Below are 25040 nucleotides of genomic sequence, written 5' to 3'. Positions count from 1 at the left end.
TTGGGAAAAAGGAGGCCACGCTGCTTGTCCAAGGCAACTGTTCCAGCATGTCTGCAGGATGACAGGAACCCTGGGGAAGGGCCTGGTTAGGATGTGATTAAAGAGGTAATTCTCCCTCCCTGTGCAGATGAGGGCTAAGTGTGGCTTAAGTAAATTACTGCCTGGCTTGTTATAGCCCTGGCTGAGTTCCCTTGTTGCGCAGGGCCTGGTTTTTTACATCCAATTTGCTTTGAAGCCCAGAGTGTCACAACAGCATTCCAACACCTGCATCTCTGCACTTGTCTGACACCCCCTCTCTGATGGATGATGGCACCCTAGGGACATGCTGTAGATGGCTCTGAGACACTGGCTAAGCCCCGTCAGTTTCCCTAATAGTTTCTGATGTTCATTCCTTGAAAGATCCCCCCTCCTGACCATGCTGGTCCATGATTTGATCTTCAGGGACTTGCTGACTGAAAGCCAGAAGCACTTTGCTCTCAGCTGAAGGATTTTTAACAGAGGCACATTTTATTCACAACATGGCATGGATGAGCCTACAAACCTTGGGGAGGTTGACAACCCCCAACTTTCTCTTGTACAACCCCCAATTCCCTCTTGTTTCCACCCTCATTCTGATACCCTTTCAAGCTTCTTTTCGCTCCTGATCTATGCCCTGGGGAGGGTTTAACCCTTCCAGTCCCCTTCCTGCTCCCCCATGTCACAGCCAGAGCTCTGCCCTCTGGTTTATCGTTTGCATGGACCGTTTTTCTATGGAGTTCAAAATCAGTTCTATCTTCACTCCATCTCTTGCTGTTTCCCTGGAGGACTGGCCCAAGAGGCTCAGCTGGTAGAATCATAGAATATCCTGAGTGGGAAGGGACTCACAAGGGTCATGGAGCCTAACTCCTGTCCTTGCACAGGACAGCCCCAGGAATCCCACTGTGTGCCTGAGAGTGTTTCCAAACACTCCTTGAGCTATTGGGGCTGTCATCACTTCCCTGGGGAGTCTGTTCCAGTGCTCTGTGCAACCATTCAATCTAATACCAGCCCCACTTCTCATAACGAAGTGGCCTTACAACAGCAGCCCTTTGCACGGCTTATGTTGGGGTGCAAACCCCAGTGATGCTGCCACAAGGGTACCCCCTAAGAGAGAGGCAGGAATTTTACTTGCTTATGCTAGAAAAGCTGCTCCGCTGAGTCCCGAGCAACTGTTCCAGCATAAGCGAGTGAAGTTTGCTCCATGGGCTGCTGGGCCGTGGCTCTGCAGGTGCCAGCACAGCCAGCCCGCCGTTCCCATCCCGCTATCCCAGGGATGCCGGGCCGCGGCTCCCGCTCCTCGCGGCCCCCGGGGATCGGCCGGAACGTTCGGCGCGGCCCCGCGTTCCGGGGGGGAAGGAGCCGCGCGGACACCGGTGCCGCCATCATGGCGGCTTGAGGCGCGGCGGGTTCGGCGCCGGGAGCGGCGGGACGGGAGGCCGGGAGCGGAGAGGTAATGTCGGGGCTGGGAGAAGCCTCCCGGGAACAGGGGCGGCGGTGGGGGACCCTCAGTGTGTCCGACCCTGCGGCAGGGCTCGGTGGGGCCCGAGGGCTCTGCCTGGGGTCTGGGGAGAACGGCAGGGCCGGGAAACCCCCGCCTTCCTGCTGCCGGGTCTGCGGGCCGCTTCCCGCCCTGAAACTCCCTGAGCTACCTTAGAAAGGCCTGACCGCGAAAGAAGCCCAGCTTGTCCTTCTGCTTGGGTTGTTGTAGCCTTTGGACAAGCTACGTTGGAGTGTCGGCTGTATTTCAGCACTTCTCACCGGGGTAAGTCGGTTGTGGAAGCAGCGAGGTATTCCCTGTGACACGGGTGTGCACACAGGTTGCAATAGCACCGCGGTTGTCCGAACATTTACTTGGAAAGGGGCAGAGAATTGGCATCTCTTTCCCAGCAGGGCATGGCTACAGCCAGCCAGTCTTTTGTAACCTCATACGCCAGCGTGTGGTTTGATTACCTGTGAGGGAGCACAACAGAACTGTGAAATCTGAATCTCATTCCCAGCACAGTCAGGCCGTATTCTCTCGTGAGGAAATTGTCCTCCCTGTGGGCAGAGGGAGCACACTGGTGAGTTAGGCAGGCACACTGACTGTTGTGTAGTGCAGGGATTCTCAGAGCTGAGGCGCTGCTCAGCCAGGCTGCACGTGTGCCTCCGGTGGAAAGAACCCCAGAGAGACTCCGGGGGCTCAGATATCTCAGTGTGGAGAGTGTTAAAGGTTGCCCTCTAAAGCTGAGACCATTTGTACTTGCAGGTGTAATAGAACAAAGTAAAGTGTATTTTTAGAAGTTGACTAATACAGGAAGCTGTGGTGCCTTCACAAGCCTTAATTTGGTTAGGCCTGGTGAAACAGCAAAGCCCCTGTGTGACTGTGCTGCCCCCACAAGGGTGGATGTGGGCCCAGCCCCTGTGGGTCACACAGAACAAACAGGTTCTCTGTGTTTGGTTTTCATCAAGGTTATACCCTCTGCTTGATAATTATCCCATACAAACATAACACAAACCCTCCCTTATCTGCTAAGTTCTGTGTTTGGTTTCTGAATCACATGCTTGGGAAGTTTTGTCTTAGTTGTTTGTAAACAAACAGCTCATTTTGTGGAACTTGTTAATAAATAGTGGTTTACATTTCAAAAGCAGCATGTTGGTGCCGGGAGACAACATGCACACCAGAAATGTCAGGCAGCAGCTGAAGACAAAGACCTCTCTTTACAGGGACTTGAGTAGAGCCTTTGTAGAAAGGGTATTTTTATCACTTAAGCTTCCCAGCTAACCCCCAACACTTGAACTGCACAGTGCAGACAGGGGAGCTGCTTGCAGGCCCCAGTTCTTTTGCCTTTTGGGCTGAGAAAGCAATGGGAATTATGGAAACACACTGTGTCAATAGCCAGAGTCAAGGGAAAAGGTGGGATGTGTGGGCATACAGTGTGCATCAGTCCTTCATGGGGAATTATGTTTGCTGGTTTGGAGCTGTGTAAGGAGGAAGGAGGAAGTCAATCAAGTGTATCAACAAGCATCTTTACAATTGGCATTATTTGGCAGCATCACTAGAAGGAAAAGTCTGAAAACAGCATGAAATCTAAACTCCTGTCTTCTAAGAAGGGATCTGCAAGAGCAGATCCTTTTAGGGAACTGCTCAGACAGAAATTTTGCTTAGAAATTGTAGGAGTTATCCTTGCTCCCCAGCTAAATCAGCAGTTGAACCTGCTGGGTTTTTGGCCTGGCCCCTGAATGCTGAAGAAGAGGCTGGCAGCTGAAATGTTGCTATGCTGAGCACCTTCTGGTCCCCTGCCAGGCAGAACTCAGCAGAGTAGAAAGGATGTGTTAATATTATGTTCTTTTACTGACAGATTGAAAACCTAGAATGGCAGGAGAACAGAAGCCATCCTGCAATCTTCTAGAGCAGTTCATTTTACTAGCCAAAGGAACAAGTGGCTCAGCTCTGACTGCTCTTATAAATCAAGTGCTGGAAGCTCCTGGGGTTTATGTCTTTGGAGAGCTGTTGGAGTTAACAAATGTGAAAGAGGTAAGAGTTGAGTTTTTATTCTAATGCCCCTTCTGCCCTACTGGTATAAGGGATCTCCAGAAGTTTCCATAGGCAGCCTGTGGGTGAAATTTCTGTACCAGGGATGCCTGTTGCAACTTACCTGGGTTGAGAGATGTGTTTGAATAAGAGGCTGACCTTGCTTTTGCCTGTATATGTTAGGTGTTAAAGAATACCCATCTAAAACTTTGCTACCTTAAGGCAATTGCTAGCACAGCAAAAACCTGGCAGCAGCACAGTAGCAGTTTTAAGAAGGCACTTTGGCAGCCAGCAAGGAAAAAAATCCCTTTCTACTTCTTTACTGTCCTGGAAAGCAGAACTTCAGTGCTCTCCAAAAGTCTTTGTGAGCAGATGTCTAGTGTATCAGGCCTGGGTGGTAACCAAATCCAAACCATTTCAAACCAAGGTGGAAAGCAAGTTCCAGAGCTTTTGCTGAGAGTGCTTTGCCAGCCCCTGCCTCTTCTGCAATGAAGGAATCTAAGTTGAGTATCTCTGCAGCTGGAGTAACACAGTGTACAGCAAGTTTGGCTTTCCAGGCAGGCTCTTAAATACGCATAAAAGCACCTCGATGGTTATTCAGCATCAAATCACAGGTGCTGGCTTTTTCCTGGGTTTGTGTGCAGCTAATGGTATTAAAAACCCAAGAAATAAAAATCACTGCTTGGTGCTGCTGTTATTCCAGTGAAGTGTTTGCAGGCGAGAGAAGAGCTGTTACCTTCCAATGCACTCCAGTTACAGCTTGCTTTGCTCTGAAGCTGTGGTGGCTCTGCAGGTAAGCTGTCCTGGCTTTCACAGGGTCCTCACCAGCCATCACCATTACCTGCTTGCTTATCACCTGATGACAGGAGCTGGCCCTGTAGGTTGTCAGCTGAAGTTAAGATTTGCTTTTTTCTTTTGCCTCCCAAGTTGCCACACAAAGCAGTTGACAGTCCAAACTGGAATTAAGTTCCAGTGCATAGAAATGGCTGGATCATCTTGACTGTAAAACTGCTGAAATTTCCTGCTCTTGAGGCCTTAGAAAGGGTCCAGCTTGGGTTATAATTGCTTTTCTGCTTAAGTTCTGTGCAGACTTAAACCATTCTCTGGAGAAGGTGCCTTTCAGGGTTGTGTTGCCCATTTTGTGTGACCTTTCTTTTCTCCCCATCCAGCTTGCTGAGGGGTCTAACGCTGCTTATTTCCAGCTGCTGAACCTGTTTGCATACGGAACCTACCGGGACTATGTGGGTAAGAGACTGCTGCCCGTTTGCAGAGGGTGGGACTGGGGTGCCCTTTAGGATTGTCAGAGGCAATTCTTTGCTTTCTTAGATACCTGGTGTAGTGTGGCTGGGTGAAAGCATCCAGGAACAGGAGTTGCTTAGGAAGATAATTGTCTGTAGTGGGGTCTGGGTCATGTGTGCTTTTTGGTTGCTAAAAATGAAAGGAAGGGTTAGAGACTCTGGGGTGCTGCTGGTTTGGATGGGACTGCAGCGCTGGGTTGAATTGGTCTGCAGCAGAATTCATTGATGTTCACAGGCCACTTACCTCTGTAGAGGGAGATTTCAGGCATCTCTATGGAAATTCAGATGACACTGGTTGTGGAAACTGCAGAAAACTTAGACAAAATTGTTCTGCATTATTTATAAAAACCTATATGGTTTGTGAGATAACCTTTTATTCCATGACGGCATTGCTGAAACAAAGTGAATAATTTCTTAGCTAGAATACCAGTTGAAATAATGACTTTTATACAGCTTTAGAAAGCCTATGTGTGAATCATCTTTGTATCTGTTGAAATGTGCTTTTATCTCCGGTGCTTGTGCTTCCATTCTGCTACAATTTAATGCTTCATTTGTGGGTAGCAGCCTCATCCAGACCATTACAGAGTGTGACAAATAATTCTGTCATAGTGCTGTTTCTCAGGGTGGTGGATGAGCTATCTAGTTCCTGTAAGGAGCAGTAGCATCTGTAAGTGCAAGGACTGGAAATTCCAGTGTCTGTGGAGCAACATGAGCCTCCTGAATTCTGTGACTGATTAGAGGATGTGCTTGCTGCCCATGGCTCTTGTGTCACTGTGTGGCAGCACAGTTCATTCTTCCTTTTCTAGTGAAGAAAGAGAAAGAGGGAAAAGGAGTCAAAATGCAGAGCATTGGATGAGGTGGGATGGATGGGAGAACTTGAGTGGCCCTGAAACACTAATTTCCATTAAAGTAGGTATTTTAAAGAGTTTCTTAGCTTTGGAGGGCTGCCAGTTTCCTTTTTCTTTTTAAATATTCATGAGGCACATGGATATAATACAGTGACAGTGTGGCCATCTAGATTAATGATTTCTCCTCTCTTCCTCAGCTTGGTACTTTGCACTTTAAATTCTGCAGCTCTTCAGAGAAATAAAACCAGCTGTATTTGCAACCAGATCAGCAAAGGGGGAAGATTTTTTTTCTGTCAGCTTGTTAATTAAATAAAAATTACTTAGTAGAAACAAAGCCATTGACCAACTGTTTTGGCAGGGCACCAGTTATGAATTGCCTTATAATTCCAGAACCAGAATTACTAAAGAAGCAGATAAGAATGGAATTGCCAAGTTGTTCTTAACTTTTCCCCTTCTCTCCCTGGTTGTGCCGGTTCATCTGCAGCAGCGCGCTCTGCTCACCAGCCAGCACCCACATTAGCCGGAGGCGCTCATGTTTCAGGGTGTAGTGTAGCATAACTAGCCTGGAGTTCTGCAGCTTGGATTATGTCATTTTCAAAGTGAAATCCTGAATCTTGTGTTTTTGACGTTAACAGCAAACAAAGATAACCTGCCTGAATTAACAGTGACTCAGAAAAACAAGCTGAAACACTTGACGATCGTAAGCCTGGCTTCCCGAATGAAGGTAAAGTGTGTGGGGTTTGACAGCTGCTGTCTCTTGGTTTTGTTTTAGAAAATGGCATCCACTCCAGAGCACTGGAGTTGTATCAGACTGCATGGGTACTCACAAAAAAATCCTGTACTGGGAAGGTACATGTAGGGTACAGTGTTCTCTCCTGGTGCATTTGGGATATTGACTTAGTAGACTTCCAGGGGTGAAGTGTGGGGGTGTCTGAACTGACATACAGATTGGTCAGGAAGGTCTGGGAAACTTCGTTTGGCTTTTTTCACTGCTGGAGATGGAGAATCATTCTTTAAAACACTGGCTTTTTGTTCTAGAGAAAATTATGCAACACTCCTAATTTCTTCTACAATCCCATTTACCTTTTTTCTTCTAGAAAGTGCTATACTATACCAAAGCTTCAGGAATTACCAAAGTTGTGTCAGAATATTTCATAGCCTGGCAAGCACTTGTTCTGTCATGATCAGTCACTGCTGCACCTGCAGGTCAAAGTGTAGGATACATTAAACTTTTGAGTCTCAACCTTTTGAGACTTAGCCATTCATTTTGCTCTAGGACTGTTACCTTACTCTTGGTCTTGCTGTTTTTAGTGCATTCCCTATTCTGTGTTGCTGAAGGACCTGGATATGAGGAATCTGAGGGAGCTGGAAGATCTCATTATTGAAGCAGTTTACACAGATATTATCCAAGGGAAGCTGGATCAGCGAAACCAGGTGTTAGAGGTGGATTTTTGTATTGGCAGAGACATTCAGAAGAAGGACATCAGTAACATTGTCAAAACACTCCAGGAATGGTGAGGCAGTCTCTCCACCCTCCTTGTTCCTTGTACATAGCTTGTCCTGTTTTCCCCCTGACAGTTTCAAGTGCTGGCTCAATTTTACCATGTTCCATTAATCAGGAGTCGTATGCTATAAGTAGGCACTTGGAGGAGGAGTCTGTTGGGCAAGTTTTCCAAGATCCCATCTGGGATTCAATTTGTGTTATGTATCAAGCCAAACTCTACCACATTGTGAGCTTCTGCTCTCACTGTAGCTTTTACATGGCAGAACCCCAGTGATGAGTCGAGGACTTCACAGAAAGAGGTGCCAAACTGGACTCATGGTTCTGTGGTGGGAGCTGCAGCACTTAATAATGAAGACAGAACTGTTACTTTTCAGCCTTTTTCACTGTGTTGAGAACTGTGTGGGCAAATTCTAGAGAATCACAGCTCTTTGGGTGGGATGTCTCTACAAGTTTGAAGTTTCAGGTGGCTTTGTCTTCTCTTTGTTTCTGCAAATGCAGCCTGTCTGCAACTGTAGTGGGACTGTGGTATTACCTCTTTGTGCCTTTGCCAGAAAGCTTTTCTCATCTTTTTGTAGGATTCCCTTCCCTTCTAAAGAAATTCCTGCATAGACTATGGTGCCCATGGCAGGTCCTGAGCTGACTGGGAATTGCTTCCTAGTTGCTATGGTAATGAGTGAAAAGTAATTAAACTGCTGGGCAAATATGCTGTCCTGTGGTGGGGACAGGTTTTTTGCTTCTCTGCTCCAACTCCCTCAGTCCCATCACGGTGGGAAGGCTCTGACAGCTTCCAGGACCTTGCAGCATTGTTTGGAAGTGAACAGTGAACCCACTGCCAATTCCCTTTTTGTCTTCCAGTTCTGAGTTCCATGCTGAGTGCTCTTGTCATTTGAACACTTAACAGGCAGGAGGATTATCTCAATATTACTTTTTTCTATGATTTTAAAATTTTGCATTTGAATACAATGTGTTGTATTCATCCTGAATACAGGATGTGTTGCATCCTGTTTAAGCTGTAATTCTGTCTGAAAAGGAAGATGAAAGGGCATTGAACCTGCACTTACTGTCTGATGGTAAGGGTAACACAGACTCTCTAGAGAGTGCTGAGAAATGCATCGAGTACACAGAAAAGCTTTTTCTTGCCAGCTTTTTGCAACTCTAAGCAGGAAGTATAAATTTAATAATCTCTTAAACTTTTAGATGAGCATGACTTTTCAGATTGCCTGATTGAGCTGCTCCAGGGAGAATTCATAAACACTGTTTGACATCATTTCTATCTTGCAGGTGTGATGGCTGTGAAGCAGTTCTTTTAGGAATTGAGCAGCAAGTACTTAGAGCCAACCAGTACAAAGAGAACCACCACCGAACTCAGCAGCAGGTAGAGATGGAGGTGGGTACAGAGTCATCTCAGGCCTCTATGCTGTTGGATAAATGTTTGTTTGCTGAAGGAAATAATCTATAGTAAATGCCTGGTTGATGGTCACGGCTCTCAGAAGAAGGCTAACAATCATGCAAATCAGGTAGAAAGAGAACACATCTGCTTCTGAGTGGCTAGTAAGACCACAAACATCACAAAGCATCAGCAGAGTGGAACTTCTATTGATAAATTTTTATAAATTTAGGCTAGGTAACTGCACTAATTGTGGTTTCCTGTATTGATTCGTTAGGAAGACTGTTCTTTTACTGCAAATCTTCATTGCAACGCTGTTCCCTTCGTACAAGGAGGGCAGGGGGTAAAAACCACTTGTCTTTGTTAAACCGGGAAGCGCAGTTACGGGTCTCCGGAGTCTCGGTTGCGTTTGCCGAACGTGCCGCGGCGGCTCGGCCGAGCCCTGGCGCGCTCCCGCCGTTAGGTGGCAGCACGAGCCCGCGGCCCGGCCCGGCCCGGGCCCGAACAGCCCCGGCCGCTGGGAAGGTGGGCATGGGCCTCCCGAGGCACTGCATCAGGCGTTATCATCCCTGCTTGGGGGCTTGATCGGTATCCGTGGCACATTTGGTTTGCCAGATGCCTTTGGCTTGGAGTTGGCACGCCTGACTCCCAAACCTTGGGGGTTTTTTGAAGGTTTGTTCGCTGTATTTGTGGTGAGCCCTGCAGAGTTCCAGGGGATCGAGGGTGGTGCTTAGTGCTGTATCTCTCCTTTTCAGCCAGAGTAGCAGAAACATTACTGCTGCTTCCCACAAAACCAATTTCTGTTCCTGCTTCTTAGCAAATAACCTGTGTCTCAGGTAGTCAGGTAGGCCAAATGCCATTTTTGCTTTTTGAGTTCTGTCCTGAGAGTAAATTTTTCTTTCACTGTCTCCTTTCCTCTTCCTGCTGCTGGCTGACTGGTAGGATGGCTCCTTCTGCACCAAGGCAGTAGTAGGTCCCTCCAGCCAGACAGGAGGGTGGTACAATATTGTACCATTGTCCTTGGGGAAAAAAGTAATCCCTAGTTATTCCAGACTGGAAATACTATTGGCTCTGTCTGTAAACGAGGGTGAAACATTACCTTTATTAAACTCAAATGGAGAGCATGTTACTGCTGGGAGAGTCTCTTTTATACTCTCCACTCTTATACTCCAGGGGTTTTTCAATATGTTTATGAACAGAGTGTCTGCTGCAAGAGAAGGAAGAAGCAGGTGCTGATTCACTGTCTCTTCTTGGCCAGGTCACAAACATAAAGAAAACATTAAAAGCTACAGCCTCGTCGTCGGCACAGGAGATGGAACAGCAGCTGGTAGAGCGAGAGTGCCCTCCACACACAGAACAAAGGCAGCCCACAAAGAAGATGTCCAAAGTCAAAGGGCTGGTCTCCAGCCGTCACTAGAACATGCCATCTAAATGTCATTCAGTTAGGAATGACAGCAGGAGGAGCAAAAAGGGCCTGCGTCTCCTTTTTCAGTGGGTTCTGGGCCAGTCCCTTCCCAGCTGGCAAGTAAAAGCCCTGTTTGAACAGCTCCCAGTTAGCAGCACCTGGCTAAGTTACACTGTGCAGCTCCTATGAGTTTTCAGGGTGTCCTTGTTCTGGTCCTGTCAAGAGGGACTTTTAAAGAAAGGGACTAACCAAAAGGGGCAGGAAAAAACCAAAATATCTGTGGACCGTTTTGCTCCCTCCCAGCTAGTTCATTGCTGCTTAACCTTGAGGAAGCTGCTCTACTGAATCAGATCATGGGAGAGCTGCTATAGCAAGCATCTGAATCCCAGGGTTGAAGTGTGGCTACCAAAGCCAGGCTGGGAGCGAGGAAGCCATCAACACAGATCTTTTCATTCCCAAAGGGAGCACAGGAAGGTTTCTAGGCCAGGAACTGCTTTACATGGAAGCCTTCAGCCTTTCTGCTACCCCTGTCTATTTTAAACTGGGGTGAAATTCACACTACCTCGCTCTGTGAAGATGAGTTCCAGTGCTGGGCTGTTTACTTAACTGTCTGTTTACTGCCCTTACTAAGCCCTTTAATCTCTCACAGATTTAAAGCACTGTTCTGCATCTCTGAGGCATCAGTACAAGGAGGAAGCAGGCTGCTCTTTCACACAGACCTTGCAGGTGGTCAGGGGCATGCTAGAAACTTCCTCCTGAATGTGATGTGACCTCCCAGAGCTGCTTGTGAGTTCTTTCCCCCACTGATACCTTCAGAGGGTAATGCATTCACTCTTCCTTGGATGCTGGTGACAGTGGGAGGAGCCTGTTTGGCATGGAGGCAGGCTGGTGGCCCAGGACCCACTGGCAGGGGTCGCAGCAGCATCCCCTTGCTGAAGCAATGGACTTGATGAGTCTTTCTGAATTTTGAACACTTTCAGGTTGTATTTTCCTCCTTTTTTTTCTTTTTTTTTTTTTTTTGTACATTGTTGTGATTCTAAAGCATTTCAGCCTTTGTTTTGTGGGGTTTTTTTTATTTGTTACAAACTAACTTCAGGTGATTTGCACCTAGTTTGGCACGGTGTGGGGTTTTTTTTAAGGGGGAAGCATTGGAACAGCAATTCATAAAAAAGTACATTTTAGAAAAAAATTAAAAATGCTGATTTAATGTCAGAGTCTGGAGTTTTGACTTGGAGGCTGTTTTAGGCTTGTTGTCCAATGGCACTTGTTCACTTAAGCATGCATTTGATTCTTGGTGTATGTTGACCGATGGTCGACTGATCTCTCTGATGCATCTGGGAGACAGGGAAGCCTCTTCACGTTTTGTCAGTAGGTCATCTTTGTCCAGATTTGTGCAGAAGGATGTGTGGCAAAGCTGGTAGCTGAGCCTAAACAGCTTTGATGTGTCCTGAGCCTAAACAGCTTTGATGCCTGGTTGTGGAAGGTTTGTAGTTGTGCTCCGAGGCCAGTCTGTTCCTTCCTTTGCATCTAGTAGAGTGCTGCTTTGTAGTTTGGCTCCTGCTTTTCACTTCTGTAAAGAGAAGCTCTTTCCCTGAGCAGGCAGGGGAGCTGTTTAAGCAGAGGACTGTGACAATGCTCCAGTCCTGCAGCCAGCTGTCACCTGCATTTGCTCGTGCAATGCACGTGCCTTCCTCTTATTGCTACCAGGGCTCTGCCATCTGCGTGTTTGCAGTCCTCAGTCACAGGACTTGCTCACTTGTGAGAGTAAATCCCTCTCCTTTTCTTCTCCTGCAGTGCAGGCACACCAGCTTTCAGTCTGGAGAGGAAGATCTAAATACCCTCCCTCCAGCTTCCTCTGGGTCAAGTCCCAGACACTTCTGATTCTGGTCAGGCTTCTGATTCTTTACCAGCTCTCTCTCCCCCTAGAAATGCAACAAGGATGTTAAGTGGATGAGCCCAGAGCACAAAGCCTTCACCAATAACTCAATGGAACTGTTTCCCAAGCAATGGCAGTATTAGCTCCTTTTTCAGCTTCTTACAGTGTTCAGCTGACAGCTTCTCAGGAGGTGCAGGTGGACCTTATGTTCCTAAGTCTGTGTGGTGGAGCTGGACTGTGTCTGTTTCTAGCCTGCAGTGTGGATAGCTGCAATGTGCTGGTCATCCAGTTCCTCACTGGATTTGACTAGTGAGGCTCTATGGTCCTCTTTCCATTTTTAATATCAGTCCTGCAAGGTGGCAGGAGGAATACAAATGCCTTTGGGAATCATTTTAGCTCCTCATCAAGCCACGGTCTGCTGGGGAAGTAGATGTGAGTTTGGTGCCCTTGGTGTTTATTCCCTGCCAGGGAGGATGTGATGGAGTCACATTAGTTTACTGAAGCTTCTTTAGCAGTTGGAAGTTTTTGAGCTCGTTCTTATGTTTTTGCTGTTCTCAAAGCCTGGCTGGGGGTGAGGATCTTATTTACGCTTTGGTTTGCATTGCCTTTGATCAGCAAAGCAGCAAGAGAGGAAATAGCACTTTGAGTAAAGAGCTGTCCCATGTCTGATGGTGACAGAGGACAGAGAAGGGATTGGTGTGTTGGAGGGGATGGAGCTGTTGGCGTATTTGGCTTTCCTGGTGTGCCAGCAAAGGGCTTGGTGCTGCAAAAGGAGGGGGATGTCTGCAATGAGCCCAGGCTGAGATGAGTCATTAACAAATGACATGCACAGAGTACCTGGGGGAGGCAAACAGCTCTGCAGCAGCTGGTTAATGAATCTGGCTTGAAGGAAAGAGTTAGAAGCTATTCCAGAAATGAAGCAGAAGGCAGAGTTGTTAACGGGCAAGGATGCAGGAGGTGCTGTGCTGTTTGAGAAGGACAGCAGATAAAGACTCTGTTGATGTCCTGTTGACTGCAGGAAAGGCAGCAACTCAGTAGAGTTGTGTGAATTAGGGGCTGAATTGTGGGCAGTTTCAAGTGGGGAGTGCCTAGGGAGCTGAACTGCTATGGGTACAAGAGGGAGGTGGAAACAGAGGCCGATTTGATGCAAGCTCCCATGGATTGCCTGTGCCTGCTGGAGGCAGCTAGCACAGCTTGTCTGAGCACTGCTGGACACTGCTCCCTGGTGCAGGGTGAGCATCCTGCCCTGCTGTGGTTTATGGCAGCAATGGGATGCTCCAGCTGCAGCTCGCTCCAAGATTGCAGCAGGACAGACTTTGAGCTATTGAACTTCTGTTTGCCTTTTCCACCCAGAGGGAGACAAAGTGGATGGAAACTGCCTTCCCTCTGCTCTTCAGGGCTTTATTGTCTAGCTTTGTGTTCTGCAGCTCCACTTGTACTAGTGCTTGTTTAATATGGAATTGAGCACTGAGCTGGAAAATGGAAGAGAGGATCTCAGCTGATTGCAGTGCTGGTAGGCTGCCCTAGCCCTAAAGCTGTGCCTCATGCTAACAAATGTCCCTGGCATTCCTGCCGAGACTCGGTTGATACCAGCTAACATCAGGCAATTCTGGAACACAATAAAGCAGCGCTGATGTCAGTCTTTAACAGAAGGAAAAAAAAAAGTTTTGGCTTAAAATTTATTCTTCTTCTTTTACTTCCCTCCTCACCTTCTTAACTAAGTTGAATGCTAACTTACTCTTGTGTTGAGAGCAGGAGGGAAAATCAGTGATGCTGACAGACCCTTCTGTCTTCAGATTTGAGACCTGTCCTGCAATCAGTCTTGTGCAGCCCCAGGAAATCCCATGGATGCTTGTGGAGCTGTTCTCACACTTGCAGGTCTCTCTCCATGGATCGTGTACAGGAGTAGGACCTGCAGAGCTGCTCTCCAGAGTGAAGCTGGAAAAAGTGAAGCTTTTGTTCTTTACAGAAGACAGTGGTGGAAAGAAGTGGCCATTTTCCCACCAGCCCTGCAAAGTGCATTTTGCTGAACATCTTTCAGTTCCTGAAGGAATGTAAAAGGATGCAGACCCCAGAAAGTGTTTTTGGTTTTAGTGTTCTTATCCTATGAGGGCAAAATGCGTTGATCCACGTGTGCCAAACAGACTTGTGCTTACTCATTGCAGGGAAGACAGAAGAAACAGTGCCCGTATCTTTGATAGCAGTATTAAAACATAAATCTCATGGGCAAACCAGACTTCTCCTAAACTTTCAGTTCTGTGTGGGGTTATATGAGTTCAGCTGAGCTAGAAACCACACAAAGCCCACCCCTGCACAGTAAAACAGCCCAGACTTGTGCATTTGTGGGGCTGTTGGTGCTGGGGATTCCTATTTTTGGTCTGAGCCTGTTGCAAACTGCAATGCAGAAAAACAGCCTTGCTCTTTATTATTCTAAATAATGGGGAAATGGAGAAATCTAAGAGCCTGCCCAACTAACACAGTAGACCCAGATAGCCCTATCTTAGGGACCTGATTTCCTGTAGTTTTTTTCCACCCCATTAAGTCCTCTATAACACCTGACCTAACGCAAGGGAACCAAAACCTGAGTCTGCACAGCATATTTTTGTGTAATCTGAAAGAGAGTAACCCAGGGCCATCAAGAAAGGTAAATTAAAGTTTAGAGAGATCTCAGTTCCTACTTGTAATCTCAATCTTGTATTCTTAATATGGAATTTTAGCCTGACAGTCTGATTGAATTTCTCGGCAGAGTTTTTAGGAATATGTCATTGTTTCATTCTGCTCCATGACGAAGGTCCGTGTCTCTCAGGGACTGTTGACATTTTGCTGATAGCTCCTCAAGTTTGGCCCTCCCACAGAGCTCCCAGAGGTAAGTGATTGTAAAGAGAGTGTGTGTTTACCCCCTAGCCTGGGCTGACCCTGCCTCTTGGCATCCCTGTGGTGCTACTCCCCTCTCCAGTGGGTCAGCCAGGCAAAGGAATGGGCAGCACTTTTTCTTCCTGTCTGAATCTACAGGCACGGAGGCTTCTTTGTGCAGTGTGTGCATCTCATGACATGCCCTACTGCAAACTGCCTCAGTGTGGTAGCTGTGACCACAGTTTTTTCTTGTTGATAGGAAGAGATGTCCCTGCTCTAGTGAATATGCATACATACCCACTGGAAATTCCAGGCAGTAATGGGATGCCACAAGGTCATTTAACAGTCCTCACATATATATTTCCCCACAGCACACAAAATAATTCGTGCCAGTAGTCCTTGCTTGCTCTAATTCTAGTAGGAGATGGCACACACTTCCACATCTCCAGATCTCCAAAGAGCCTTTGGAATCTGTATCATTTGGGTGTTTTTGAAATGTTTTTGAAAGTCACACATGATAGCTCTGTGTTTCCATAAGAGCTGATTGGGGTGGGTAAGCAAAGCCTCATTCCATCAGGGATCAGCCTCATTGTGAGTATTTGGGGCTTGTCTGACCATAGGCTGTATTTTCATGGGTATGAGGTTTGCAAGTAGTGTTCTCCTGCCCTCCAGATTCTTCCCAAAGATGCTGTTTATCTCACCAGCCCTCATGTTCCACTCACGGTCTCATGATCAGCACAGTCCTAAGGCTGCTCTGTGCTGATGCAGTAAGTAACGTCTCGGTGTTTCATTGTCACCTTCGCAGCTGTTAGAGAGCACCAGTTCCTTCAGGATCACCTGCCAGCTGTGATGCTGTACTTTTTACATCACGACTCGGAGATGACACCTCTCCTTGCTGGCAGACAAGCCAGGTGGGTAGGCATTGCTCCTCAGAGCTGTTCTGCATCTCAGGAGGTGCAGGCTGTAGCCTGGCTTAGCATAAAGGAAATCAAGGACAAGGACAGTGTTGTAAATAAGGGGCAAAGCACAGAACTGTGTCCTCTTCCAGCTCTGCTGCAGCTGCAGAGAGCAACCTTGGGCAGATCAGTTCCTCTGCAGCTGCATTTCCCAGGACAGCCTTGCTCCTACCTGCTGACTTGTGACAGGGTTTTGGTCTCCTGGCTGGGCAGAGGTTGGTTGTGATGGAGTTGAAGATGTGTGTGTGTGGTAGGGGGGAAATCTTAACACCTTTTAAGCTTTTCCAGGAATCGTCTTCATTTTAAATAGCACACCCTTCTTTTCCCCTGATTCAGATAAGGTGGTCCATTGTGGGACTATCAGCCTGGAATATTATGGGTAATATACCAGGTTAATTATGGAGGGGGCAGGAAAAATAGCCTGTGCAGTTTTCAACAATATCAAAGGGATGCTACCTAATGATTTTCCTATTAGCTCTTTTCCCATCCTGCCAGAGTCGCTGCAGAAGTGTCATTTACAAAGGCAGTTTGCAACTCATTACCCTGGATTTTCACTGTAGTTCTGCTCCAGAGAGCGTGGGCTTTTGCTGCGTGCCCCAACCTAATGAATTGCCTGATTCAGTTAGTGCTGCCATCCCTCCTGACAAGGTTAGTTGCTGACTGACAGGAAGGGGCCTGAATTCAATTCCCTTCTTGTTTTTAACTCATGCTTGTGTCAGGTGCAGGCTCCCTCTGGAAGTCGCCCTGTGATCCCTTCCCTTTGTTTTTCTGCCTTCTGAGGGAAGCAGCCCATGCTTGGAGAAGTCATGGAGCAAGTGGCAGGGGCATGTTTGTTGCTGCCCCTGGCAGTCCCTGCTCCATGCCTGAAGTCCCTTTCCAGATGGAAAATTCCTTTGCTCTCTTGCTTTGGGACTCCAGGTTTCTCTTTTTCTTCATTGCTTTGGGATTTGCTGTCACCAGAGCTGGGCTTTGTAACCCTTCAGCAATAAGTACCTGGGAAGAGTTGCATGAATGGTACCAGGGAAAAACATGGAATATGGGCTGGGGGAACAGAACAGATTTCCCACAACATTAGAAGACAACAGTGCCCCTGCTGTGAGTGTTCCAACGTCTGCTCCAACCTGTTTGGGCTTTGCCAGGCACTTGTACTACAGCACTGGAGGAAGCTCTTTGTCCTTTTCCACTAGATTTTTCAGGCTGGGGGCTGATGGCTCAACTCCTGCTAGGAATTGCTCCTGGAGAGGAGAAATCAAGGCTGTTTCTATGTCATGTCACAAGTGTTCCCATTTGGAAACTGAATTGGCTACTCCTCATCCAGCTGGTAGTGCAGAAAATGTGTAGGTTCCATGAGTGCTAATTTGACCTGAGTATGGACAGGGAACCCTGGGACTCCTTCTCCCCTCACTTCCAGGTGTGTGTACACACCTCTGCTAAAGGCCATTCTCTGAGACTATGGTTGAGATATCAGATGCCACCTCCTGAGGCTGCACCTTGCATCCAGAACAACTATTGTTCACTTATGCTGTCTAGGCTGGGATGTAGCAGGGGAGTTTCCCAGGGCTGGCCATGGATCCTTTCATGGGATGTTGTAAGGATCTGACCTAGCTGGCCATCAGGGGAGGCAGTGATGCGAGATGAGTTTGGTTTTGCTGCATAAGATGCCTCCTTGCCTCTTAATCACATTCCTGTGGCCCCTCTTTCTTGCTGCCCTTGTTTTCTACTGAGCCCCTGTCAGAGACCCAGTTGTGGCCATTTCGGGTGATTGCTGTGTTCTAATGAGCCATTTCTGATTTCCATTCTTGCTTGTCCAGTGAAGCAGGAAGGTGCTCATCACTGCTGAGAACTGACCTCTGCTGGCAGTGCCACTCTCTGCCTGTCAGACCCACTGCTCTGGCTGTGCCACGGAGGGGCTGAGGTTGAGTGGATCTGAGCTTTCCTGAGTGTTCTTTCGCCCCTGAGTGCTGCCTTCTCTCTTGCACATCATCACCACACATGGGCACAATATTCCCATCCTGCTGGTGGGCATCCACATCCTAAGGGACAGGTGGCTCCCTGGTCAGACCAGAAGCAGGAAAGTGAGGAACCAAGCTGTTATCCTCTCCCTCTGCACCAGGAGCTGTAGCTCTTGATTGCTCTTCTCTGCCGAGCTAATGGCCTTTTGCTGTACAGCTTTGCCCTTTTCCTTGGGCTTGCTTTTTCCCAGGAAGCCCAGTGGATGGAAGGGACCCATGCTGTGGGCTGTGCTTTTATTCTTGGACAGTGCTGCCGAGGAGAAACAGGAATCCAGACTGTACATGACCCCAGGCTGTGATCTTCAATCTCCCAATCTTATCTCAGGTTCTGCCTCACTAATGTGGTAAAATTGTGTGGATTGAATTCCTGAGGCTGAGTCCCTGCTGCTGTGTTGAGGACAGCCCCTCTGTCATTAGGCAGGTGGTTTTATTTCAGCTCTGGCTTGAAGCAAAAAGCCAAAACTGGAAGGAGAATTGTCTCCACCTTGGTCCCAGCATGTCACTCTATCATGGTCACTACTCTGGCTTCATGCTCAAGGACCAGGACTCTGAGCAGGACCTGCAGCACCACCTTCTTACACCTCTGTTCAGACCTGGCTGTGCAAGGTCTGCACAGTGAGCGATTCCTGTTGTCCTGTGTAGGTTTCCTGGGTGACAGCGGACAGTCCCCTTTAATGGGCATCTCTTTAGGAGCTCCTGATACAGCCCCTCCTTCCCTCTAAAGATGTGTGGAGCTGGAAGGGTGACCTTCACAGGTGTATTTGCCTTACAGAGCCCTGACAGTAGGTTGCCATTCCCTATGGGAGCTGCCACTTGCCCATACTGCCTCCCTCCCTGCCAGGGTCTTGATTTTGTTCCCCATAGGCAACATGTTGTGTGATCCATCAGCTGCTGCTCCCCGTCCAGCTGGGTCCTGTGGGCACTGCGAGGTGGGTACCTGTCTCTGACGGAGGCCGTGCTCATGCGAGGTCAGAAACGTCCCCTGTGCGCTCCTAACCTGATGATTGAGCTGTCGGGTGTCGGGATGAATCCTCTTGTTCTGTGCACCCAGTGTTCTGTCAGAGCTGGGGTGAGTCTGGCTGGAGGTTTCTATGGTTTCCTGGTGGTTGCTAAGGAAAAGGATCGCTTTGCCTCTGGGTCTTGGTGACTTTCTCTTTGCCCTGTCCTAGGCACCAGAGCCCAGCAGAACATAATGCTCGTTGTTTCCCAGCCCACTACAATGGCCAGGGCATAATTTGTGACTCCTGTCACGGCTGGGCTGGGCGCCTGCCACTCTCTTTTTTTCTAAGGCCTCTTTGAAGAATGAGACCAAAGAGCCTTCAAGCAGGAGTTTGTGTGTTTACTGCACTCCCCACCCCCTCACTTGCTGTTTCCTTTAGAGCTCCAAGTCATTTTAACGATTTATTTCATGCACTTTACATAGCAAGAAGCTTTAGCAACAGCTGTGTCTATGAATCCTTACCAGGCAGCTCTCGGTATATTTTGGTCTGCCTACGTATGGTCCCTGGCTCAGTTAAATAAATTCTCTGCTGGAGGAAGGGACTTTACAGCTTAGTGGCAAAGGGCTGGCGGATGGGAATATCAACAAGACACTTAGTGAGCCACTGGATCCTGGAATGGCAGTGCCTCTGGCACAAAGCTCTGCTCCCACCAGCGCAGCTGGGGGCCAGGTCCAGCGCAGGCTCTTTGTTGCTGTCAGCAGGGACGGCGTCTCCATCCAGCACCAGTGATAGAACTGCAGTTATGGGCTGAAGCTTGGGCTGGAAGTGGTTAAAGCACGTCTGGGACAGATGCTGCCCTTGTCACGCTGCTGTCGATCCAGGGCTCGGCTGTTAACCATGGTGGGCTCATTTCCATGGGTGCCATTTGGGATCTGGGCATAGAGGTGCTGCCCAAGGCTGTGTGCTCGCAGGGAGCTCAGCTGGGGTCTGCAGAGTCTTACAGCGCCAGGCAGGATTCAGTCCATCAGAGCATCACAGGATTGGGCACAAGTTTACTTTTGCATATGGGATCAAAGCTTAAAATATCAGCTGGCCTTTCTCTCACTCCTGACTTTTCTAAAACATCTGAACAATTTCTTCCTTAGCTCTGTTAAAATCAATCAATCTGACATTGAAATTGTATGTGAATTTGATAAATAAAGACAGGTTACAAAATGCCACACGGAATGATTTTTTTTTAAAGTTTTTCAACTACTTAGGACAAAAAATGTTACAATGCTTGACTTTTCATTTAGTTACATAAATAATTTTTTTTTATAAATATCTCTTTATAAACAATATATAAATAGCTTTACAACATAAATACATTTATGCATGACATGAATTTACAAACAGCAATGTTATACAGCTGGCTTCATCAGTCTCTTGGAAAAGCACTGTCCCTTGTCTCGGTGAGTGTTTGTATATATAATATATATAAGATAGAGAGCACTTGTTAAAAAAATAACAAAACCAAAACAGTTGGTGCCATGACTCCTCGTACCAAAAAGAAAAACACAACCACATCTTTTGTCCATTCCAAGGGGGTCTCTGCTTCTCTAGGTGGTGCCTGGGGGATGGCTGTGCCTGGCTGTGCGTGGTAGGAAAAAGTGGACTACGGATTCAAAGGCCTGCAAGGAACAAGAACGAAGTGCCCATTAGTACTTGCCATGCAGCACCCCTTACCTATCCCCAGCCAAAACCCCTGCCAAAGTATCCGTGGCCTGGGGCTGGGGGATGCTGGACTCAGCAGAAGCCATCCCTGAGCTTTTTGCTTGTGCTAAAGCAAGGAAGGAAGTGCACCCTGTTCTTTCTGGCTAGTGTTCAGGGGAGAGGCTGAGAGAAGCTGCTGCTCCTCCTGCCCTTCTGTCTATTAGAGTTTTTTCCTTCTTCTGATGGGTTTAGTGAGAGAGAAGGAGTGTGACCTGCCTACATGGGCGTGTTACTCTTGGAGCCCTGAGCTAGCAATACTTCGCAATATTGAGGAGTCTCTAAATGAGGGAAGAGAGAAACAGCACCCATCCCTCCAGGACAGGTCACAGACCAGCACTGGCATCCTGTAGGCACCTTTGGGTTGTGCTACTCCTATCGCCCTGCAGTGCAGCAGGATGCTGGATCCAGTCCCCTCTGTGCCCAGTTATGTTACTGCAGAGCTGTGCCATAGGAAGAGGAGCAAGTGGCCTGGGCTGCAGTGGTAAGTGCTTGCCGAAGTGTGAGTTCATCTGTGTGTGTCCTGCTGGCAGGGCCAGGCCAGAACTGTGCCTCACTGTCCCCAGTAACCGCAGGGAGACCTGGCAGGGGAGGCACTTCCATGTTTTTTCCAAACCCATCACTTCGGGGAAGCGACACTCCTTCACCCATTGGTTGCTACAAAGTGGCTGTGAAGTGCCGTGGGAAGAACTTCCCCTGGCGTCCTGTAACTTGCTCTGATACAAAGCTGCAGTTAGGAAAGTGCTTCTCATGGCTGTCACCACACCTAGAAATAACCTGGGGAACTTATGTGTTGTTCTCCTGAAATCAAAACCACTGGAGCATGGCTGAGACAGGAGCCTCCGTAACTCCAACTGCAGGCACACAGGGGCTACCCTGCCCTCCTTACACCTATCCATAGGTCACCTAAGTGTGTCAAGCAGAGGGGGCAGCTAGGAGCATGTGGCTGCACCAGAGCTCCTCCTGCATCCTCCCCGGAGCCTACGGGTCTAGCTCAAATTAGGGGGAATCCAGTTTGAGCTGCTGCGGGAGCAGCTGGGCTCTCTGACCCCTCTGCAGGGCAAGGCAGCGGGAGGGCCGATGGATTCCAGACGGGAATATAATAAAGCCAACTTTGGGGTCCTCCTCTTTGCCCGCCCAGCAAAGCCGGAGCTTGCGAGGCTCAGCGGATGAACACCTGCAGTCCCGTCCGCTGGCATCTCGCCTTCGCAGAGCGGCGCATCTTCCGCATGCCCCGCGGTACCGGAGCGCAGCCCCCGGCCCCATCCCGGCCGCGTCCCGGTCCCGGCCCGGCCCGGCCGCGCACTCACCGCCAGGGGTCCCTCAGCATCCGAGGCCGCTCATGGCGCCGATGCGATCCAGCTTGAGCCCGAAGCAGCCCTTGCCCAGGCCCTTCTTGTGGAGGCCCTTGTGGCGGCGGCCCGGCGGGTCCTGCAGCAGCCGCGCCCAGCCCGCCCGCGGCCGCGCCTCGGCCCGCGCCTCCCGCGCCTCCCGCGGGCCCGAGCCGCCGCCGCCGCCGCTCCGCTCCTTCTCCCGCTCTTTCTCCCGCTCCGCCGCCTCGGGCGGACCCGCCGCCGCCGCCGCCGCTGCCGCCGCCGACCCGCGGGAGGCCTGTGGGGAGGAGAAGGTCAGAGCGCCGCCGTCCCCAGCGATCCCCATCAGTGCTGGGGACGCGCAGAAGGGTCTGTGCTTCCCCCTGCGATGCAAACTCGCGATTGGGTCTGTGCCCGGCAGGGCAGTCCATCACCCCGCGGCTGTGCCCAGAGCATCTTCTCCCCTCCCTAAATCTGTGCTCCCTTCCCTGTGGTCAGAGCATCCCCCTGACCCACACCATCTTCCTGCCCTGGTCACTGCATATCCACACTGCCCCTCCAAGGGTGCTGCACACCTCAGCTGTGCTGCTGTCACTATCCTGTCCTCCCATTCCGTCCCCTCCTCCCCCCCACCCAAAATCTGAAGGGGCCTGAAAGCTGGCAGGTTCTTTCCTTTCAGACCCCTTCAGTCACTGCATCCCTCACCAGTTTACAGACCTCGTCAGATTATGGGGAGGGGTCCTGCCCCACAGTTCCCCAAGAACCACTGCCTTGCAGACTGTCCCCAGCAGTGGTGGGGAGATCAGGGATCCTCCTCCCTGCTGCTCCCTCCCCTAGTTAATGCTCTCTGTGTCCTCCCAATCCTCCAATTCTGACCCACAATTAGAGGGACACACCTCCTTCCTTACTGTTCCCCCATCTCCCAGGCCTTCCATCCCTCTCCCTGCTCAGAGCTGCTGCCCACCAAGCCCTAGAAATGTTCATCCTCATTCATTTTCCCAACTTCCCCCTGTATCAACACTTTTTCTTCAGCCTGATCCCCAGTGCCTTACAGGGACACCGGACCCCTATCCCATTGCTGCCCTGGGGCACTCGTCAGACAGTGTCCCCATTTCTGTGCCCAGACCACCACCCAGTGTCGGTGGCCTCGGGCACATCCCTCGTCCTCAGCATCTCGGAACAACCAGGTCCCTGGGACACTCTCATTTGGGGCGCCCTTCCCCATGGGACACGCGGGGAGGGGACACCCACCTCTGTGCCCCTGCCCGGCCTGTTTGGCCAGGAGTGCCCGGAGGGCTCTGGTCTCGCACCCTGTCCCACCGTGCACCTGCTGCCTGCCCCGCTCCGGCTCTGCTCCCCCTCCCCGTGCCCGGCACAGAGGGGGCTCCAGGGTGACTCCGGGAGCACACTGCCACCCTCCCCTGCCGCGATCCCGCGGGCTGCGGGGCACACCGCGTCCCGCTCCAGCCTCTGCTTTGGGGCGGATGTCCCCGGACGTTCGGGACAGCCTGGAGAAGCAGGGAGTCCCCCCTTGCAGTCAAACAGCCCATGCGGAGAGAAGAACCCCTCTTTGCACTGACTCCGGCACCCCACAGGCACCCCGCGTTTCCCCCTGTGCCGTTAGGACTCTGAGCGGGACCGGGAGAGGAGGAAGAGCCGGAGAAAGCTCCAGCCGTACCTTCTGTGGGAGCTGAGACGCCGGCTTCGCCTCCAGCCTGACGGAGAGCAGCGCGAGTAAAAGTCCACCAGCCAGCAAGGGTGAGATCTGCATCCTGCGGGGCCGAGCGGCAGGGGGGTCGGGGGGGCAGCGGGGAGCCGAGGGCAGCCCCGCGGAGAGGACGGGACCGGCGGGAGTCAAAGTTCAGAGCGGAGCCCCGAGGTCCCTCCTGCCGCCTGCGAAGTGCCGAGCTAGTGAACTTGGGCTGCTTTCTGCTTCATTCATTTTATAACCCAACCTGCTCGGTGATGTCATCTAAATACCCAGGTCCAACCCGGTCTGCACTCCACAATAGCAGGAATTTAAAGGGGGGGTGGTGGTATCCCCTCTCCTCTGGCAGTAACAAATGACACAAGACAACCAGCTCCGGGAGCTGGAGACCCGAAAGGGAAAGCGGGGGGCATTTGGCTTGATGCCTCCGCTCCCCCCCAAACTCCCCCGGCCCCCCTGCAAGCTGTCTGCCCTCCCCTTGCCGCTGCCCCTCCGCTGCCCGCACTGCCCTGCTGACCTCCCGCGGAAGGACACGGGCCAGGCGGGGGGGTGGTCCCGGTGTGGGATTCATCCCAAAAGACAGGATTAAGCGCAAAAAGAACCTTTTTTTTTTTCTTTTTTTTTTTTTTTTTTTTTTTTTTTCCCACATCCAGGATTAAATCAGAAACTGTGCCTCCCAGGTCCCTGCTTGGCAGGAGCAGGGCCACTGCCCTCCGTGACAGGGATGTGGGGGACACAAAGGGATGGAGGGGGCAGTGGTGCTTCTTGAGGGCACCCAAATGGGTCTCTTGGATTGGGGCGCTGACCTGCTCCCTCTGCTTCTGGGAAAATCGTGATGGTGTTCCTGGCCCTGGAGATGGGGCTTTTCAAGCACGCTGGGGATGTCCTCTGCAGGGCACAGTCAGTGTCACAGGGTCCCTTGTGGGGACAGGACCTCACTGGCTGACCCACGTTCAGCCTGGCCTCCCTCTGACCTGCTCCCAGAGCTGGAGGGTACAGGAGAAAGGTGTGATCCTGGGATTAACCCCAGTGGATCACAGGGCCTCTGAGGAGACCCCTTGCTCTCAGCCTTCCCCTTCCCTGGCTGGCAGGGCAGGATTTGTGCCTCTGTTGCTGCTGGGGCTGGCACCAGGCAACTCTGGAGCACTGCTGGCTTTTTGCTGATGGAGCTGAGCACGTCCCTGGCCCTCTGTCCAGGGCAGATTCTCTTATTAGCATGAGGGCAGAGGAAAGACACCCCTTTCTTTGCAGGAGCATCCAGGACTGAACTGCATTAAGCTGGGTTTGCACTCCAAATCCCTTCCCTGAGACCAGAGAAACATTCTCTGCTCTTGCCCCTGTCCCTGGAATCTGTTTCAGTCTGGTCCTTTCCTCCTGCTCTGTATCCTGGACTTTCTGGGCTCTGGTGCTCCACAAATCTCTGGGAAGCTGCCCCTGCTGGGGGACCATGGCTCTTTGGGGGGCTGTAGTATCCCTGCTCAGGAGCAGGGAGATGTTTCCTCCTCCACAGCCTGGGCTACTGGGCACGGGACGCTTCAAACGAGATTGGCTTTTCAGCTCCATGTGAACGGGAGCTGGAAGGAGAAGGTCTCGGTGTTTTTTCCATTGTGCCTGCCAGGTGGAGACAACTTGGACTTTTTTGAGTGTGAAGCTGTGCTTGG

The 25040-nt window shown here is 50.1% G+C and overlaps 2 protein-coding genes across 6 annotated transcripts; one reads left to right on the top strand and one right to left on the bottom strand.

Annotated features, from left to right (window-relative positions):
* The first annotated feature begins 1379 nt into the window (after positions 1-1379).
* COPS7B (COP9 signalosome subunit 7B) lies at positions 1380-19826 on the top strand. Of its 5 annotated transcripts, XR_005955171.1 has the most exons (9): positions 1380-1468; positions 3357-3532; positions 4699-4774; positions 6311-6399; positions 6987-7189; positions 8461-8566; positions 14594-14713; positions 15506-15611; positions 18533-19826. XR_005955171.1 is itself a non-coding variant. In XM_041467704.1 (7 exons), exons 2-7 carry the CDS (start codon positions 3371-3373, stop codon positions 14600-14602), a joined length of 645 nt encoding a protein of 214 aa, XP_041323638.1. In that variant the 5' UTR covers positions 1380-1468; positions 3357-3370; the 3' UTR covers positions 14603-19826. The 5 variants fall into 5 exon arrangements, 2 of the variants coding, with proteins under 2 accessions (XP_041323638.1, XP_041323637.1); XR_005955169.1 differs by having other exon boundaries at positions 15506-19826; XR_005955170.1 differs by having other exon boundaries at positions 14594-15611.
* Positions 19827-20143: 317 nt separating this feature from the next.
* On the bottom strand, positions 20144-23442 carry NPPC (natriuretic peptide C). The gene is made up of 3 exons (XM_041467702.1): positions 23350-23442; positions 21669-21969; positions 20144-20279 (listed from the first exon to the last, which is right to left on the bottom strand). Exons 1-2 carry the CDS (start codon positions 23440-23442, stop codon positions 21682-21684), a joined length of 381 nt encoding a protein of 126 aa, XP_041323636.1. The 3' UTR covers positions 20144-20279; positions 21669-21681.
* Between the last annotated feature and the right edge of the window lie 1598 nt (positions 23443-25040).

Source organism: Pyrgilauda ruficollis, unplaced genomic scaffold, assembly GCF_017590135.1.
Source record: "Pyrgilauda ruficollis isolate IOZ18807 unplaced genomic scaffold, ASM1759013v1 scaffold21, whole genome shotgun sequence".
Taxonomy (NCBI): domain Eukaryota; kingdom Metazoa; phylum Chordata; class Aves; order Passeriformes; family Passeridae; genus Pyrgilauda; species Pyrgilauda ruficollis.
The sequence above is the reverse complement of the archived record's forward strand: the minus strand, read 5'-3'. Positions and strand labels throughout refer to the sequence as shown.